This window comes from Ranitomeya variabilis, chromosome 3 (assembly GCF_051348905.1).
Source record: "Ranitomeya variabilis isolate aRanVar5 chromosome 3, aRanVar5.hap1, whole genome shotgun sequence".
NCBI classification, from domain to species: Eukaryota; Metazoa; Chordata; class Amphibia; order Anura; family Dendrobatidae; genus Ranitomeya; species Ranitomeya variabilis.
In genome coordinates, this window is record NC_135234.1 from 215,060,581 (window position 1) to 215,079,257 (window position 18,677).

An 18,677-nucleotide genomic window follows, 5' to 3' on the forward strand; every position below is an offset into this window, starting at 1 on the left:
TTTGACGTTGTTCTATCCCTGTATGTATTAGTTTTCAACATTTACTGGGCCAAATGTTTAGCATATTTTGTCATAAATAGTCAAATTTTGCCTAGTTTTTTTGTGTGTGTGTTTTTTGATTAAAACTTGGCAAAAAATAAAGCCAAATTAATCACCAGATTTTAGGAAGCTTATTATTCTGAGAGTGAAGTCAGGCAAAAGCCAAAAAGGGAGCTATGGAATTCAACTGCTCTGAGTCAAGTGTCATGTATAATAAGGAAAGAAAAAGAAGGTTAGGGAACAACTAACAAACCTAGAAGTGGACGACCACAGAAAACTTCCTTCAAAGTTGATCACATTATTAAGAAAAAGTCAGTATATCATGTCCATAAATGTGCTGTACAGATTTTGCACAAAATGAGTGAAGAAAATGGGGTCAAAGTGAATCGCCAAACTGTGGTGCAACGGCTGAGAGCAGCAGGGTTAAATGCACGAGTTCCAGTCAAGAAGCCTTTCATCCCTGCAGAAATGGAAGGTCCGACTTGAGTTTGCCAAAGAACACAGAAAATGGAAAGAGACAGATTGATCAAAGGTGTTGTGGTCAGATAAATCCAAGTTCAATCTGTTTGCTAGTGATGGCAAGCACTATATATACCGCCCAATTGGAAAATGTAAGGCACCAAACACCTACAGTGAAACATGGTGGTGGCAATGTCATGGTTTGGGGCAGCTTTTCCTGATCTGCCATTGGCCCTCTGTACAGAATTGATAGAAATATGAATGCTACCATGTACAAATATATTCTGGAGAACATAATGTTGCCACATGGTAAAACCAAAAGTTGGCAGGGCCTGGAAATTCCAGCAAGAAAATGATCCTAAGCACGCATCCAATATAGTTAAAAATTGGTTAAGCAAATAAAAATGTTCGCCTGTTGCAACGGCCAAGACAATCAAACACTATAGAGCACCTTTGGGATGAGTTAGGCCATGTTCACACTTTGCGGGTGACCTCTGTGGGTTCTCCCGCAGCGGATTTGATAAATCTGCAGGGCAAAACCGCTGCGGTTATCCCTGCAGATTTATCGCGGTTTGTTCCGTGGTTTCCGCTGCGGGTTTCCGCCTATACTATTGATGCTGCATATGCAGCAATATGCAGCATCAATAGTAATGTTAAAAATAATAAAAATTGGTTATACTCACCCTCTGATGTCCGGATCTCCTCGGCGCTGCACCCGGCGGTCCGGTTCCAAAGATGATGTGCGAGAAGGACCCTTCGTGACGTCACGGTCATGTGACCGGGACGTCACGGTCATGTGACCGCGACGTCACCGCAGGTCCTGTTCACACAGCAACTCTGACCGGCCGGCCGCGTGCAGCGCTGAGAGATGAGTATAACATGATTTTTTATTTTTATTCTTTTTTTTACCCCAAATATGGTTCCCAGGGCCTGGAGGAGAGTCTCCTCTCCTCCACCCCGGGTACCACCCGCACATTATCCGCTTACTTCCCGCAACGTGGGCACAGCCCCATGCGGGAAGTAAGCGGTTCAATGCATTCCTATGGGTGCAGAATCGCAGCGATTCTGCACAGAGAAGTGACATGCTGCAGGTTTTAAACCGCTGCGTTTCTGCGCGGTTTTTCCCGCAGCATGTGCACAGCGGTTTGCGGTTTCCATAGGGTTTACATGTAAATGGAAACGCTATGGAAACTGCTGCGGACCTGCAGCATCAAAATCGCGGCGGTTCCGCGGTAAAAACCGCAAAGTGTGAACATGGCCTTAGGGTGACGAGTTAGGGTCCATATTCATAGCAATAAAGATGAATTGATTGCAGATTTACAAATGAAATGGAGCAAGAGCCCTCAGGATGTCTTGAATACCCAAGTGGCTTCAATGCCCCTTCGGTGTGGTGCAGTAATTAAAGCAGTTATGACATTGTAAGTGCAGCGCCCCAGAGTCCTGGTCGTTGCAGTACTGTGGCTCCGCCACTATGGGGAGCTATGGTACGTCTGATGGCACTGAAGGAGTTCATCTGACCAGGTATCACAGACACCAATGCATTTCACAGCCGGGCCTCCGGGGGGAGCTAAGGGTTCTATTCACTAGGCCACTCCCCACCATAGTGGGTAAACTGGGGGTCAGGCAGGAAGTTAGATCAGAAGCTGACTGGGTTGGAACCAGGCAACACCTTGTGGCAGAGGGTGTTGTGGGGGAAGATACAGTAGGGTCTCTGTCAGGGGTGGGATCCTGACAGAGGCTTGGCAACTTGAACGAACGTAACGGGACCGTGCCTGCTCAGCATAGCGGCGGTGCCCAAGGAGGGATCAGAAGCGAGATAGATTGTGCTGAGTGAGAAACGAGATCATAGCAATAGGAGAATACCAGTAGGAGTCGTGCTGTAAGACCGAGGCAACATCCTACTGAGTCCATAACCGGTGGCCGGAACGCCGAGGGAGTATTATAATATCCAGCTTCAAGCAATACTCTAAACAGCGGCAGGACAGTCAGTCTAAGGCGGGCTGTCTAACTTAAATCACCTATGCAGTCTTGGGGGGCAACTTGTGGAGAGGGGCGACTCTAGGGTCCCGGAAGAGCTCCGAGCCTACCCGTCAAACGGGTGCCGTCCCAACCAAAACATCAGGGAGGGACGGAGGATTAGCAGAACATCATCTAATCGAGTTGTGAGGGAACTTAAGAAACAGACACAACAGTTGTGGGGACTTTCCGTAAGCACAGCAGGGAAGGACCACAACACATAGCGCAAGCAGGAAGGCACAGATTTCCACCTGTGAAGAGAACTCTGGAGGTGCCATTGGACCGGCCGGACTTGCGCAGCCTGGTGAACCGTATTCTGGACTGAGGACCCAGAGATCTTCAGTAAAGAGGTAAAGAGACTGCAACCTGGTGTCCTCATTATTTACAGCGACCTGCACCCCACAACTGCACCGCTACAGTCACCACCATCTACATCTACCTACCCATTCACTGTGCGCCCCACGGCAGGGTCACGGACCGGGGCCTAGCCACCGTGACAACCCCAGAGCAGAGACTCAGAGGCCCGGTACCGGGTACCCCTCGGCCCTGCGGCGGTGGGGGCGCTACAAACGCAATTAATTACCCTCTGTGTTGTGATCAATAAATAGTATACGCAAAACTTTTGGCAGTCAGTTTTCTTTCATGAAATGACGATACCTGTATACTAAAGTATTCTGGTTAAAATAAAGGTCTTGCATGAAGGTAACTTCATGTACTTTCAATTCATCACTAGGAAACTGGCATCACAACAACCAGACAGAAGTAATCACATGTTTAAAAAAATACCGAACTAAGCTTTTGGTCACCACTGTATGTACAGCTGGTGAAATAAGTATTGAACACATGACCAATTTTCTAACTAAATATATTTATGTATACTGCATATATTTATGTCATGTATAAAATATATTTCTAAAGGTGGACTCTGACACCACCAAAAAAACTATATTTTCACTTTCACATTTTTAAAATTACAAAAAGGAAAGTAGGCCAATGCAAAAGTTTGGGCACCCTGCATGGTTAGCACCTAGTAGCACCCCCTTTTGTAAATGCTTTGTGTAGCCAGTCAAGAGTATTTCAGTTCTGCCCAAATGTTTATATGCCACCTTATATATGACTGTGTCACAGTGCACGTGCCTTGTCACAAAAAAGGCATAACTCCCACCTTTTATAAACAAGGAGAGATGCATATTGTGGCACAAGATTGTGCCGTACTGAAGCCATTTAGTGCTTTCACTTACTACGATACCCCTGTCATAATCACTTCATAATGGACTACACACACAGAATGACACGCTCATAGTGAATTGCCCCCATAGTAATCCCCACAAGCACAGAATGACCCCAGAAAAGTATTATGCTTGAGCATTAAGGCCCCACAGCACCCCTCGCACAGTCTGATGCAGCATAATAGCCCCAAAGCCCTTTATACACTTTATACAAAGTATGAAGGCCCCATAGCACTCAATATGCAGAAGTATGACCCTGCACCCTTCATATATGCTTATGATGGACCCACAGCCACCTGTATGCAGGATGATGGCCCCACAGCCCTCCTATACACATTATTAAGACCCAACAGCCCCCTGCAGACAATATGATGGTCCCACAGCCCCTTATATAAAGTACTTGGACATTCCAACATGACAACAATTCAAAGCACAAGGCCAAGTCGACATGTCATTGGCTACAGCAGAACAAAGTGAAGGTTCTGGAGTGGCCATCTCAGTCTCCTGACCTCAATATTATTGAGCCACTCTTGGGAGATCTCAAGCACGCAGTTCATGCTAGACAGCCCAGGAATTTACAGGAACTGGAGGCTTTTTGCCAAGAAGAGTGGGCAGCTTTACCATCTGAGAAAATTAATAACCTCATCCACAACTACCACAAAAGACTTCAAGCTGTCATTGATGTTAGAGAGGGCAATACACGGTATTAAGAAATGGGGTATGTGAACTTTTGATCAGGGTCATTTGGATGTTTTGTGTTGTTATTATGATTTAAAAAGAGAAACCACAGTAGTGTGACAATAAATGGCTTCACTCAACCACTAACCATGAGTGGAGAAAAAGTTTTGGTGTTATCATTCATAGTTTCTGAAAAAAGGCCAAGAAAGCAAAAATTCTGCCGGGGTATGTAAACTTTTGAGCACAACTGTATATAAAGATGCGTCCGCACAGTGAGATACTGCAAGTCTGTAAATTCTGATTGATGATATGCACTTATCCTTATACACAGATTATAAATTATCTCGTCACTGGGAATGTCAGAGCCTGATACATCTAGAGCAAAACGATGGAACTGACCCAGAATCTCCAGAGAATACATTCATCCTCCATCTGCAGAAGGTAACATTACTACTCCATGTTTTATCACTGTTACCAGATACAGGAGCTATTTTCAGCTTCGCTTTTCAGGTATTATTTTTAGAAGAATCTATGAAAGATTTATTATTCAGGTGCAGGAAGGCAGAATATAGTGTTTCTCTTTATTACTAGTCTCAACAGTGCACAGATTAAGTATACACCACAAAGACCAGTTTTCTAGCATCTTCTCCTAGCAACACCATCTGTTTCCATGACTGGAAGCAAAGTAATCTTGTATGCAACGGATCAGTGCTCCGTATATGTAATAAATTCACTCACATATTACATTTAAAAGTGTTTAAAGCAACGTCTGAACATCTTTAGGTATATTCTCACATGCCTGAATTGTTGTGACTGTCACATTTCACACGAGGTCACAAGTAGTGATGAGTGAATGTGCTCAGGTAAGGTGGTATCCGAGCATGCGTGTGTGCTAAGCGAGTGTCTTCTGCGTGCTCGAATAATATGTCCGAGGCCCTGCGGCTGTTTGACAGTCGCAACACATGCTGGTATTGTCTGTTTGTTAGGCGATCCATGAATGTGTAGCGACAGCCGTAGGGACTCGAACATATTATTCGAGCACGAAGAAGACACTCGCTTAGCATACACGCATGCTCGCATAACACCTTCCCCGAGCACATTCGCTCACCACTAGTCACAAGGACAGACTTTTCTGCTTTTATCTAAAACATTAAGCTACAAATAACTATTCTCCCGATTAAAAAGGTTTCCCCACAACAGTAAGTGATTGCATATCACTAGGATATACTGATTAGTCGGGGTCTGACTCTTGAGTGCCCATCAATCCATTAAATGAAGGGGCCACGTTGAAGGGGGCTGTGCTGCAATTCCTGTCACAGCTGATAGCCGGAAGCATTGCTGTTCAAGAGAAACGCCAAACGCCCCTTATTCTTCAGATTGAACGGGTCCAAGATATCAGACTTCGTCCAGCATATCATGCTATAATATTTTATGATGGTCATGAGGAGTCTATTTCTGCCGCCCCCCCCCCCCCCCCCGCAAAAAAAAAGACATTTGAAAATGAAGATTGCCAGCATGTCTTTACATGGGTAGATTACATAGTGGATTTCAGTCTGCGTCTGGTGTATATTGCCTTTTTATTGTATGGGCAACTACTGTAAAAATCATTTCCCTGTAATAGGACTATAACATGCCATATACCCATTTACAGGAGTATGGTGATAATAAAGGAGTGCAATTGATTTTTGCCGAAGTGAAATATGTCTTATTAATTGGGTGATAAGGGACAGCGGATAACACAACAGTAATTTAGCAAAGTGTGTTCTTTATCTTTCCGCAGTCAGTTACACAGATGTTTAGGTTAGAGAAACAGAAGGATCCTGATTAATGCAATGTACCAGTTGCCATGGCTATTGTCATATTAATACACCTTTGAGCGCGATATTTCGTACGTGGGTGGCTGAACGTGGGCAGGAACAGGAGGTTATGGCTATCACAGGGTTACTAAAGGCCTTTTTTTCTAGGCAATGCATATAGACACATATCATTCAAGAATATATTCAACCCATAGCATCCAGGTATAATGTGTTTTCCAGGCACTACATGTGCAACAATGCCATTTTGTGCAGTCTGCAGCAGAAGGCAAATTCACAAAATAATAACTTACCCTATGATGCCCATTGATGATTTAAGCATGATGCGGAGACTAATGATCTAATGAACAACTGAGGCTAAGTGCACGCTGAGTTTTTTGCGAAGTTTCAAGAGCAGAAACTGAGAATAAACTCTCCAAATCTTCCTTAAAATGTAAAACTTCTCTAAAACTTGGAGTATCTGCTCAATATCCACTCCAAAAACTCATCAAAAAGTCTCATTGTGAACATACTTCCTTTTGTAACCTAGGATTAAAAATTCAGGCAGATTCTGCTAGCTCCCCCCAATCAGGCAGTATCATGATACATATAATATTAAAGTAATATTACCCCTTTAAAGGGAATCTGTCACCAGGTTTTTGCTATGTAATATGAGAGCAGCATAATGTAGAGACCCTGATTACAATGATGGGTCACTTACTGGGATGTGCTTACTGCTTCAATTAAATTAATTGTTTTCTCATCAGGAGATTATCACTAGAGGACTAGGTGTCTTGTGTCTATTGGTCCGGCCATGCCACCACCACTGATTGGATTGGCAGCTTTCTGTTAATATACAGTGTACACAGAAAGTAGCCAATCAGTGGTGTGGGCGGGTTTATACAGAGCTCAGCATTCCAAGCTCTGCAGTAGAGAAAACTATGATTCTATCACAACTGCTGCACTCAGTAAACTACTGTAAGGGATACATCACCAGAATCAGGGTATCTGTCTCTAAATCATGCTGCTCTCAGATTACATATCAACAACATGTTGACAGATCCCTTTAACCCCTAATAAGTCAGTACGGTGTTAAAAAGAGCACATATCAACGAACATCAAAATAGTCACGCCTGATGCTTTTTTTCCTCTTCCACATTCTTTTCATGACCCTTGGTACAATTCACCAACCCTTGTCTGCCAAAGTGCATTTCCCCTGGAAAGGGGAGCCCTCCACAAGTTCACAGGTGCCACCCAGGATTGAACCCTCTCTTCTTCCTTTATGATACAGGAAAGATAAATATCTTGGTACCGTGTTAGCCAGTAGGTAGAAAAATATTTAGAATTGAGAGTCCTCAGTGGTTGATACCTTTTAATGGCTAACTGAAAAGATGGTAACAAATTGCAAGCTTTCGAGACTACTCAGGTCTCTTCATCAGGCACAGACAAAAAGAAATTCAGAAGAATCACATATTTATGCACAACACATCACAGAAAAAAAACAAAAAAACAAAAAAAAAACATGGATAAGACAGGTGACATGAAGCAGAATTACCATGAGTGATAAACAGTTATGTCCAAAAATATTGGGCCAGTTCTTAGATAAGGAATATTTTGTTGTCCTCTGATTGGGGTCTGGTTCTGTTGTGATGACCCCACATGGTCTGAGGGGCAAGTTCCTTAGTTGATGTAAAAAGACATAAATCCGTGCGACACATTCATTCCACCACTAAGACAGTCAAAGGTCGTCATCAGTTTATATTTCCAGACTCTTCTGCCTCTCTTAGGTTTGAAGCTACCTTTTAACACAATTTCATGTCCATAATGTTATAATTGGGGAGACAAAAATGTATTGCCACAGGTAGATCCATTCTTTTTTTTTCTTATTGTGTGGTGGTGAGTAGTGTTGAGCATTCCGATACTGCAAGTATCGGGTATCGGCCGATACTTGCTGTATCGGAATTCCGATACCGAGATCCGATATTTTTGTGATATCGGGTATCGGTATCGAAACAACATTAATGTAAAAATGTGTAAAAGAGAGAATTAAAATAAAAAATATTGCTATACTCACCTCTCCGACGCAGCCTGCACCTTACCGAGGGAAGCGGCAGCGTTCTTTGTTTAAAATTCGCGCTTTTCTTTCCTTTACGTGAGTCCCGGCTTGTGATTGGTTGCGTGCCGCCCATGTGACCGGGACGCAACCAATCACAGCAAGCCGTGACGTAATTTCAGGTCCTTCAGGATTTTAAAATTACGTTCCGGCGTTGTGATTGGTTGCGTCGCAGTCACATGGGCGACGCAACCAATCACAGCAAGCCGTGACGTAATTTCAAGTCCTTAAGGATTTTAAAATTACGTCCCGGCTTTGTGATTGGTTGCGTCGCAGTCACATGGGAGACGCAACCAATCACAAGCCGTGACGTCACGGGAGGCTGGACACGCGCGCATTTTAAAATGGGCGCGTGTCCAGCCTCCCGTGACGTCCCGGCTTGTGATTGGTTGCGCCGCGATCAACCAATCACAAGCCGGGAGGCTGGACACGCGCCCATTTTAAAATTTTAAAATGCGCGCGTGTCCAGCCTCCCGGCTTGTGATTGGTTGACCGCGGCGCAACCAATCACAAGCCGGGACGTCACGGGAGGCTGGACACGCGCCCATTTTAAAAAGCGCGCGTGTCCAGCCTCCCGTGACGTCACGGCTTGTGATTGGTTAATGGCGGCCATGTTGCCGGGACGCGGACCAATCACAGCAAGCCGTGACGTAATTTCGTCACGGCTTGCTGTGATTGGTCCGCGTCCCGGCAACATGGCCGCCCTGACCAATCACAAGCCGGGACTTCACGTAACCAAGTAAAAGCGCGAATTTTAAACAAACAACGCTGCCGGTTCCCTCGCTGAGGTCCAGGCTGCGTCGGACAGGTGAGTATAGCGATATTTTTTATTTTAATTCTTTCTTTTACACATTTATATGGATCCCAGGGCCTGAAGGAGAGTTTCCTCTCCTTCAGACCCTGGGAACCATCAGGAATACCGTCCGATACTTGAGTCCCATTGACTTGTATTGGTATCGGGTATCGGTATCGGATTGGATCCGATACTTTGCCGGTATCGGCCGATACTTTCCGATACCGATACTTTCAAGTATCGGACGGTATCGCTCAACACTAGTGGTGAGAATTCATTCTTGTTCTCAGTTTCTGCCCTGTCTCCCCCACATACAGACCCCCAGTTGGACATTTAGTACAAATAATTAAGTACACCACATTAGAAGTGACGCAGCTGAAAGTACCTGGTATGTTGTAGTCCTGATGTGAATTGGGGATCTTTATATTGTCCATGGTCATTACAAATAGACAGGTTTTACATTTTTTCTGGTGGCAAGGAAAGGTTCCTGTCCCATCAGGCCTCTGGCCTACTACCGCTACATTGATGACATTTTAATTATCTGGACGGAGTCTGAACCACAGCTAAAGACGTTCCATGAACAGTTTAATCAATTTCATCCCACCATCAACTTGACACTCAACTACTCATGTACTGAAATTAACTTTTTGGACACCATCATTAAGCTGCAGAACAATAAAATAGAGACATCCCTGTATCAGAAGCCAATCGACCGTCCAACATACCCTAAATGGGACAGTTTCCATCCGAAACACATAAAAAACTCCATTGTCTACAGCCAAGCCATCAGATACAATCGTATATGTTCCAACCCAATGGATAGGGATGAACACCTTGGTCGCCTCAGAAAGACCTTTTTGAATCAGGGCTACCATCCAAGAACAATTGAAAACCAGATTACAAGAGCCACCAGAATATCAAGGAATCACCTGCTACATTACAAAGCTAAAGAAGAAAATAACCGGGTACCTCTAGTAGTTACCTACAATCCAAATCTGGAGGTGCTAAGGGGAGCTGCACGGAAATTACAACCTTTACTACAAAAAGATGCCCGATTACAATCCATTTTTCCAGACCCCCCACTACTGTGTTTTAGGCAGCCCTCAAATCTAAGAAGCATCATTGTCAGAAGCTCCCTGTCCTCTCCAACAGCTGCATGAGGACAAAAAGTCGCTTTCAAGCTTGGCCATGAAAAGATTTGCATACTGTGGGGCCATTTTACTTCCCATTGCTGTGCCAGTCTCCTGTAGATAGATCTTGTTGTCAAATTCAAAGTAATTGTGGGTGAGGATGAATTTTATAAGTTTCACCACAGAATCTGCATCAGTCCCTGTGTTTTCCAGGAAGAATTTGCAGGCATTTTAGCCATCCTGGTGTGGGATATTGGAGTACAAAGATTCCACATCCATGGTGGCCAGGATGGTTCCTTCTGGTAGAGGACCTATTGCTGATTGTTTATTCAATAGGTCAGTTGTGTCCTGAATGAAGCTGGGTGTATCCTTTATCAGGGGTTTAAGAACACACTCTACCCATCCAAATACCTGCTCAGTAAGGGTGCCCTCACATGAAATAATTGGTCTTCCTGGATTTCCAGACTTGTGGATTTTGGGAAGCATGTAGAATATCCCTGTTCTTGGACTTCCTGGTATCAGGTCATTGGCTCTTATGGATTCGTCAGGCAGACAAGATACCAACTTGTTTAGTTCCTTGTAATAGTCCTGTATAGGATCCGACTCCAATTTTTTGTAGTAGCATGTTCTTAATTTGTCTGTTTGCTTCCTTCATATAGTCTGATGTGTTCATCATGACTATTGCACCACCCTTGTCAGCAGGTTTGGTGATGATTTCTTTGTTCTCCTGTTAGTATCTATGATGGTGGATTTGCCTGATGAAGAGACCTGAGTAGTCTTGAAAGTTTGCAATTTGTTACCATCTTTTCAGTTAGCCATTAAAAGGTATCAACCACTGAGGACTCTCAATTCTAAATATTTTTCTATATACTGGCTAACACGGTACCAAAATATTTATCTTTCCTGTATCAAAATGGAGGATACCAGAATGCACCGCATCTTTATGGAACTAAAACCACTTCTGAAGAAACGTGCACAAATGGACAGTGACATTTTTTTCCTATCTACATGCAAAAAGGAGAATCTAATTCCCAAAGGACTCTGGATTACAAACCCAATTCTTCATACTTACAACACCCATTATGCACAGAACCTGTGTCACAGGACTTCTGAGAGATTAAGGAATCATCTTTTGCATGTCTGCTACAGCATAAAGAGTAAAGTCCAAGGGCAATTTGTAACTCTGAGGAAAACACTTACAGAAGACACAGAGCAAAAATTACAACATCATAACAAGGAAAAGAAACTGCACAGATTGCGCCTCAATTCAGGACTCTATGCAAACAGATACCAAACAAAGCCTAAACCTGACAACTTGGACAACCACTCCATTCCAGACACAAAAGCATCTAACTGTGTCATTAATCTCTCAGATTATAAGCCCAACACAGCGGAGCTGGCTGTGCTTTCCAGAGTACTCTCATTTTGTTCTACTAAGGCCCTGGATAAAACTGAACTCTGCAGTGATATGGAACATTTTTTCAGGAGACTGCGCCTGAGGAAATATTTCAATGATACAGAAGATTCAGAACCCACCTGGACTGAAGTAAAAGGGATCCTAACAACAATGAAGAGGTCAGACTGGACACCTTCACCTGGACGCAACCCTCATTTGGATAAATATATAGACTCCTTCAGACATTTGATAAAATCCACCATCATAGATACTAAATAGAAACATGGAAAACATATGCAGCGCCCCAGAGTCCTGGTCGTTGCAGTAATGTCGTTCTTCCACCAGGGGGGAGTGATGTTACGTCTGAAGGCAATAAAGGAGATCTTCATGCCAGAAAAAGCTCACAGACGCACAAAGAGGACTTAAAAATCCTCCAGAAAATTGACAAAAAAAACACAGAGAAAAAAGCAGAGATGATTACCTGCTGAAGCCTCCAAACAAATGCACCAGCAGGGCGCATCGGACCCGATTAATGATGGCAACAACACAGGTGCAAAAAATACCGATGAAACAACCACTTTCAATCCAGTATTGGTTGTTTGGCATTAGTGCACAAAAAGATAAGCGATAATAGTCTGTATGTGGCATTGTTCACACAAGCAATGCAGAGCATCTGGTCTACAGCCTATTACTAACGCACATACAGGCGGGCTGCCCAGTGCTATTGTTGAGGGAGGATCTAAAGTGATCCTTCATGGTTAACCCAGTGATTTCCAAATTAATATACAAGGTGTTGCTGGCAACTGAAAATGACCAGACGGAGACGTGTGTCTCTGTATGGGGGATCGAGCAGATCTCTGGCCCCCGTTTATTTTGTATATGAGTTTTCATTGTCATAGAAATTATACTTCAACCAATCAGCATAAGAACACGCTCACAGTTCTTAACCTATAAGAATGCAGGAAAAAATGGAAACTACAGATATGGTCATGTCTTTTTGGCATAGTATGTGTTTTTCTAACAGATGCCTCAGTCTTGTATAGTGATACACCCCCGAATCTATTATCTGGCTCGAGACAGAAGACTCAAGGTCTTTATACCAATTATGAAACATAGCCTAGTTGCATACCAGGCTTGTGAACAACAAGATAAAATTACTTCATGGCAGCTGTAACCTTTTACCTAATTAAATAACAGAATTTATCTTAAAGCAACAAGAAAATGGAGTCAAAAGCACAAAATGGAGAATCTAGCACAAAATGGAGAACCTTTCATAATTTGTTCCTTCACATTCCCCCCTAGATAAATTTTGTTAATTAATATCCAGCATCAGAGATACTATCCCAAGCTCTAAGCTCGAGGGGTACTGGTCTTCACATAACTGGTGCCATGTTACCAGCCATTTTAAATACAGTTTCATTAATATCTACAAGCGAGGGAAAAATCTTATTATTTCACAGTATAAGATATAGAAGTACAAAAAGTATATAAGAAAATATATTTTCACCTTGACAGTCCCCCCTAAACACTAAGTTTTTCCCTTAAAGAAAGATCCTTCGAGACTGTCCATGTGATGGGAAAAGGGAGGTGGATTTCTTCATCCAGACACCTCAGAAACTCTCCCCTAGCGAGAGGCCTCCAGGCAGCTGAACCCTTCACTAACCTCACATGGAGTTCTCCCACTGTCTCTAAACTAAATCTCTTAGCATCATCTGAGAATGGAGGGTTCTGTCTACTGTCTTGAAGGGGACATACTTAGGGATCTCCCATGGATCAGTACCATCGTACTCTGGTTGGTCTACTTCTTGATTGAGGAAGGTGCCAGTCGGGATTGCTTTCACTAACTCCCTAGGCCTGCCCAGGTGTACTTATACATCTATCATATTGTCTTTGTCTGTAAAATGGGAAAGGTTGGTTCTCAGGGTCAGCCAATTGTTTTTGCGTAGCTAGCTAGTCAGGGGGCCTCCAGGGATAATACTCCTGTATCTCTCTTACCCTACCTGATGTGGTTGGTTCTCTGGTGGTGGGGGCGACATGACATGCTGGTCTACAGCTCCTTCCCAAAAGGATTACTGTCAGCCTACTCCCAAAAGTTAATGTCTCCACTATCCACCAACCACAATCCTGTGTCAGCTTCTTATGTCACTACATGTGATCTTGTCTGGACAGGATTCAGTGTAATTCTCTTAGGTCGGGTTGCAGCACGGGTCATACAAGTGTTAGGGCCCAAATCCTCAGCTATACCCTGGAAGGCATCACAGCTATAATTGACAAGTCTTTGTTCACTGTAATATATATATATTTGATCCATTCAACATTTTTATTAATCTGCACTTGTGGGATTATACAAGCAAAGCCAGCATAAATCTGGTTCTGGGCTTTAAACTGGTCAGGCACCCCCCTTGGCACTCCAATGGCATCAATATATACTAGTGGATCTTCTTCATAACTCATGTGGAGCTGATCAAAACTTCTCCTCTTTCTGGTAGGTTCATCAGGTATCTTTGGTGTACATATATTGTGTATGTTTAATTAGCAAATCAGTATCTAGAGAACTGTTCTCTTTGCAGAAACTTGTCTCGAAGATCCCTACTGGTGTACCTGTGGTGTCGTGGGAATTATAGCAGGTGTAATTGTCAGCTAATACGGTTACTTCTCCTGGGACCTTTAGTTTAGGTTCCTTATGAAATAGTGGGACATAATCTGGGCAATCAGTGGACTTATAAAGACTTACTAACCAAAAATAATAACTGAGGGAAGAAAAAATGGCTTACACATAGAAAAAACCCCCATAAAACAGAATACTTTATTCAATAATATACTAAAATCCAAACCCCTATCTACTGGATGAGTATTGAGGGGGTAATAACCCCGACATATAAGGATAAACACCCTATACTGGAACCATATAAAGATAAATACCTACATGTATTATGAAGGTGATATGACAAAAGTGATATACAAAATATAGCTAGAAGAGTGTATGAATATACGTGCGCTACCCCTACCACTAAAGCAAATATAAATTTGCGACCCTAGGGTCTCTTCCTACCTAGGTGCGGGGGTTGGCACCCTAAGAAAAAACGAGAGTGGCGCCCCCGCTCGTACGGTGGCTGTCCCTGGTCTACTATAAATTCCCTATAAGGGATAGAGTGTGAAACAGAAGGCCAGGTGGCTGTACATAACTTGTCAAAATATGTGGTACCACTTAATACAGCATAACAGGCCCACCCCCTGCAATGTGCTGTAAGGTAGGGATAGAAACAAACGCTAAATATAAGAAAGTTAAATTATCACTTCATATAAGGACCTAAAGTTATAAGATGAAAATATAGCAAATGTACACACAAGGTATAACCAGTATTGTAAAGGGCTAATGACAACAATAAATGCCACAAAAGAAGTCCCCACCAAATATAACTGGATATATACAAATAAACACAATCAGCTCATAGGGAATGCAGTAAGTAGTAGAGACACATATCAGTAATGGTAATGATATACTCATCTGCTGCAATAATAGACCCCAGCTGATAATTCATCCAGTCATAGTTGCTCACACAGTGAAACGGAGTAAACAAACTCCGCAAACAACCTCTCGACGCGTTTCCCCCATAACCATGGGTTCATCAGGAGAGTCAGGATAACGGTATGGCAGTACAAAGATATATACAAAGATAGGGCTGCAGCGACATACCTAAGGGCCATGTTTAAATAGGTAATCTCCAAGTCAAGGAGATAAGTGTACTTCCTGTTTAATGATAAAAACCAGTAGCCGTACCTTAATGCAGAGTGTACATATCACAGGTACGAGTAAAGCACATGTAACGCCATGTTAGTAGAGCACCCGGCGGCCCCACACGGAAGTGTGAAGCAAAAAATACCTCTATCAGCAGCGGACCCCGGAAGTGTCCGATACAGGCGCTAAAGGACAGCGCATGCGCCGGATAAAGAAACGGTAGAGGATCACAAGCCACCATGATGTTGGAGACCATGGGCGCTCTAAAGAGGCATTCAACACAGCGCATGCGCCGAATCGAACCAAATGAATGAAATAAAGCCCCACACACCCCCATATTGCTGGAGTCCAAAAAATGTATATGAAGAGCGCAATCAACAGTGCTAATCAATACACAAAAAAGTAATGGACCCCCACATCCAATACTATCAACATACATGCGCAATATAGCTAAGCGGACATGAGCAGGTTGCCATATACACTACACCCTCGGATTTACAGTTGGCAAAATCCCTCATATAATAGATCTTGTCTGATGTTGTACTCTTGAAGGTTTTTTCCTTTTTTATCCATGGACAGAATTTACAGCTACCACACCTAAACGTACCACACGGTTTACGGTCCAACCAGGTGCCAGGTACTTTAGGGCGTTCATAAAAACTGTGGACCAAACGGTCCTTGATGGATCTACCCTTCTTGTACGTGATTCTTGGGGTGGAGGGAACAAAGTCTTTCAAATCTGGATCCGCCCTGAGAATACCCCAGTGCTTCTTCAAGATATTCTGCACCACACTCGATCTATTATCGAACATACCAATGATTCTGGGAATCTCAGGTATGTCCTCCTTTCGTGGTGGATAAAGCAATTCATGCCGAGTACAACCAGCCGCATGTTTCAGGGCCCCATCCAAAACCAAACCAGGGTATCCTCTCTGGCCAAATCTACATCTAAGGTCATAGGCCTGTTCAGTAAAATCATGATTATTGGAACAATTTCTCCTGATACGTAGAAATTGTCCTTTCGGGATCCCTTTACGTAAAGTGCCAGGATGGAAACTATCCCACCTAAGGAGACCATTCGTGGAAGTGGGTTTCCTAAAAGTCTTGGTGGTAAGTCTACCCCTATGATCCTTTCTAATATTAAGGTCAAGGAAGTTGATGGATTCTTCCTGTATCTCGGATGTGAACCTCATATTGATATTATTCTCATTAATGTACAAAATGAATTGGTCAAACTCAACAACAGTGCCTGACCATAATATGAACACATCGTCGATAAATCTCGACCAAAATAAAATCTTGGGGAACCACCAGGCATCTTCCACAAAAATAACGGTCTCCTCCCACCAGCCCAGGAAGAGGTTGGCATACGATGGGGCACATGAGCTCCCCATCGCCGTCCCCCTGAGCTGGTGGTAGGTCTTGCCAGAGAAAAGAAAACAATTATGGTTCAATATAAATGCCATCAATTCAACCATAAATTTATTATGTGGGATACATTGGGTGGCACGTGTATTGAGGAAGAATTCCATCCCCCTGATGCCTGCCTCATGTGGAATGTTGCTATACAGTGCTTCCACGTCTATAGACGCTAGATAAGTATTGGTGTCAGTGTCCAAATCCTCAAGTTTTGTGAGTAGATCCAGAGTATCCCTCAAATATGAGGGCAAAGATGTAACAAAAGGGCGAAGAATTTTATCAATGTAGATCCCTACATTCTGACCCACCGAATTAACCCCCGACACTATAGGACGACCCTTAAGGGGTGAAAGCCCCTTATGCACCTTCGGAAGACAATAAAAGGCAGGCACCAGAGGGAAGGAGGGGGAAAGAAACTCAAATTCGTCTTTAGTTATTAACCTGAAATCAAGGCCTCTAGTAAGAAGACACATTAACGTATCAGTATATTGTGGAGTTGGATCTTTACTCAGAATTTCATATGTCTCTCTATCATCAAGTATCAATTGACACATGGACAAATATTGGTCATGATTCATTATGACCATGTTGCCCCCCTTATCGGAGGGCTTGATCACTATGTCTTTATTGTTCTCTAATTCAGTTAGAGCCAACATTTCAGGTCTAGTCAGGTTAGACGATGTAGTATTCCCCCTCTCATTGGGATTAATCCTCAAGAGATCTTCCTCCACAACTTTAAGAAAGATGTCTATAGAGTCCAAACCCCCAGCCGGGGGTGCCCTAGTACTTTTGCGTTTCAGTGACGTAAAGGGACCCAAACCATCATCATGTTCATTATCCCTCAATAGGTCAGTCAAGATGTCAACGGTTTCAAGATCCTCGCCCGAGATCCCCAAATTAACACATCTTTCTCTATCCTTATCAAGATGGAACTTGTGCCATTTGAGTTTACGTGCAAACAAATTTATGTCTTTAACCCAACCAAAAACATCAAACTTAGTTGTGGGGACAAAATTAAGACCTTTAAGTAAAACATTATATTCATCAAATGATAACTCATAATTACTCAGGTTGATAATTTGACTAGACCCCACAGGTGCTAAACCATTCTGTTTCTCAGTGGATAACCGAGTGGGGCCCTCTGCTCCAAAAAAGGAGAGGAGGAGGGCAAAGAGGGTGAAGGTACAGACACTGGCATTGGAAACGATGGCTCGCTCATAGTGATGGTGGAATTGTTTGTTTGAATACCACCTTGCATTTGCATGCCCATATTGGTGGATCCCATAGGAGCATGAATATATGTACCATAACCTTGCCATCTCTGTCTTTGTCTTTGTCCTCTGCCCCGTGTCCTACCCCTCTGTCTCCACCTATTACTGGAGTTAGATCTCTCACTATCAGAATTGTCTGTTTCTGATGATGAGATTTGAACACGATTGTCACGATGAGAGTTACCAAAATTATATGCCCTGTTTTCTTTAAATTCAGTATAGTCCCTTGTAAACTGGAAATGCTTCCTATCCTTGATGTTAGCCTGGAATTTCTCCACAGAGGTCTGTAATAAAGACTCCCTCCTTGTAAAATCAGGATCAGACTTAAACACTAGCGCTTTTTCTATGAGTTCCCCCAATACTTTTCTAGTGCGTTCAAAATTAATCTTCTCCTCTTCAATCAAGATTCTCATAAATCTACAGGAGGACTCTATTGATTCTCGTTGCCAGACCTCTAGCAGTTGAGGATTTACCAGTCTGGGAGATGGAAGGAGCTGAATCCTTAAACCACTGGGAACAATATTATTTTTGAGATAATTTTCAAGGGCCTTAATTTCCCAAAACGATTTGATATTATTCTTGTACCCCACAAATAATTCATT

General features: G+C 43.1%; 1 protein-coding gene across 1 annotated transcript in view; it reads left to right on the plus strand.

Annotated features, from left to right (window-relative positions):
- RASSF5 (Ras association domain family member 5) overlaps positions 1–18,677 on the plus strand; it is a 176,242-nt gene that overhangs the window by 19,560 nt on the left and 138,005 nt on the right. Inside the window, exon 2 of the mRNA XM_077295162.1 lies at positions 4,753–4,862. Coding sequence (XP_077151277.1) covers positions 4,753–4,862 — 110 coding nt within the window. The remainder of the gene's footprint in view (positions 1–4,752; positions 4,863–18,677) is intronic.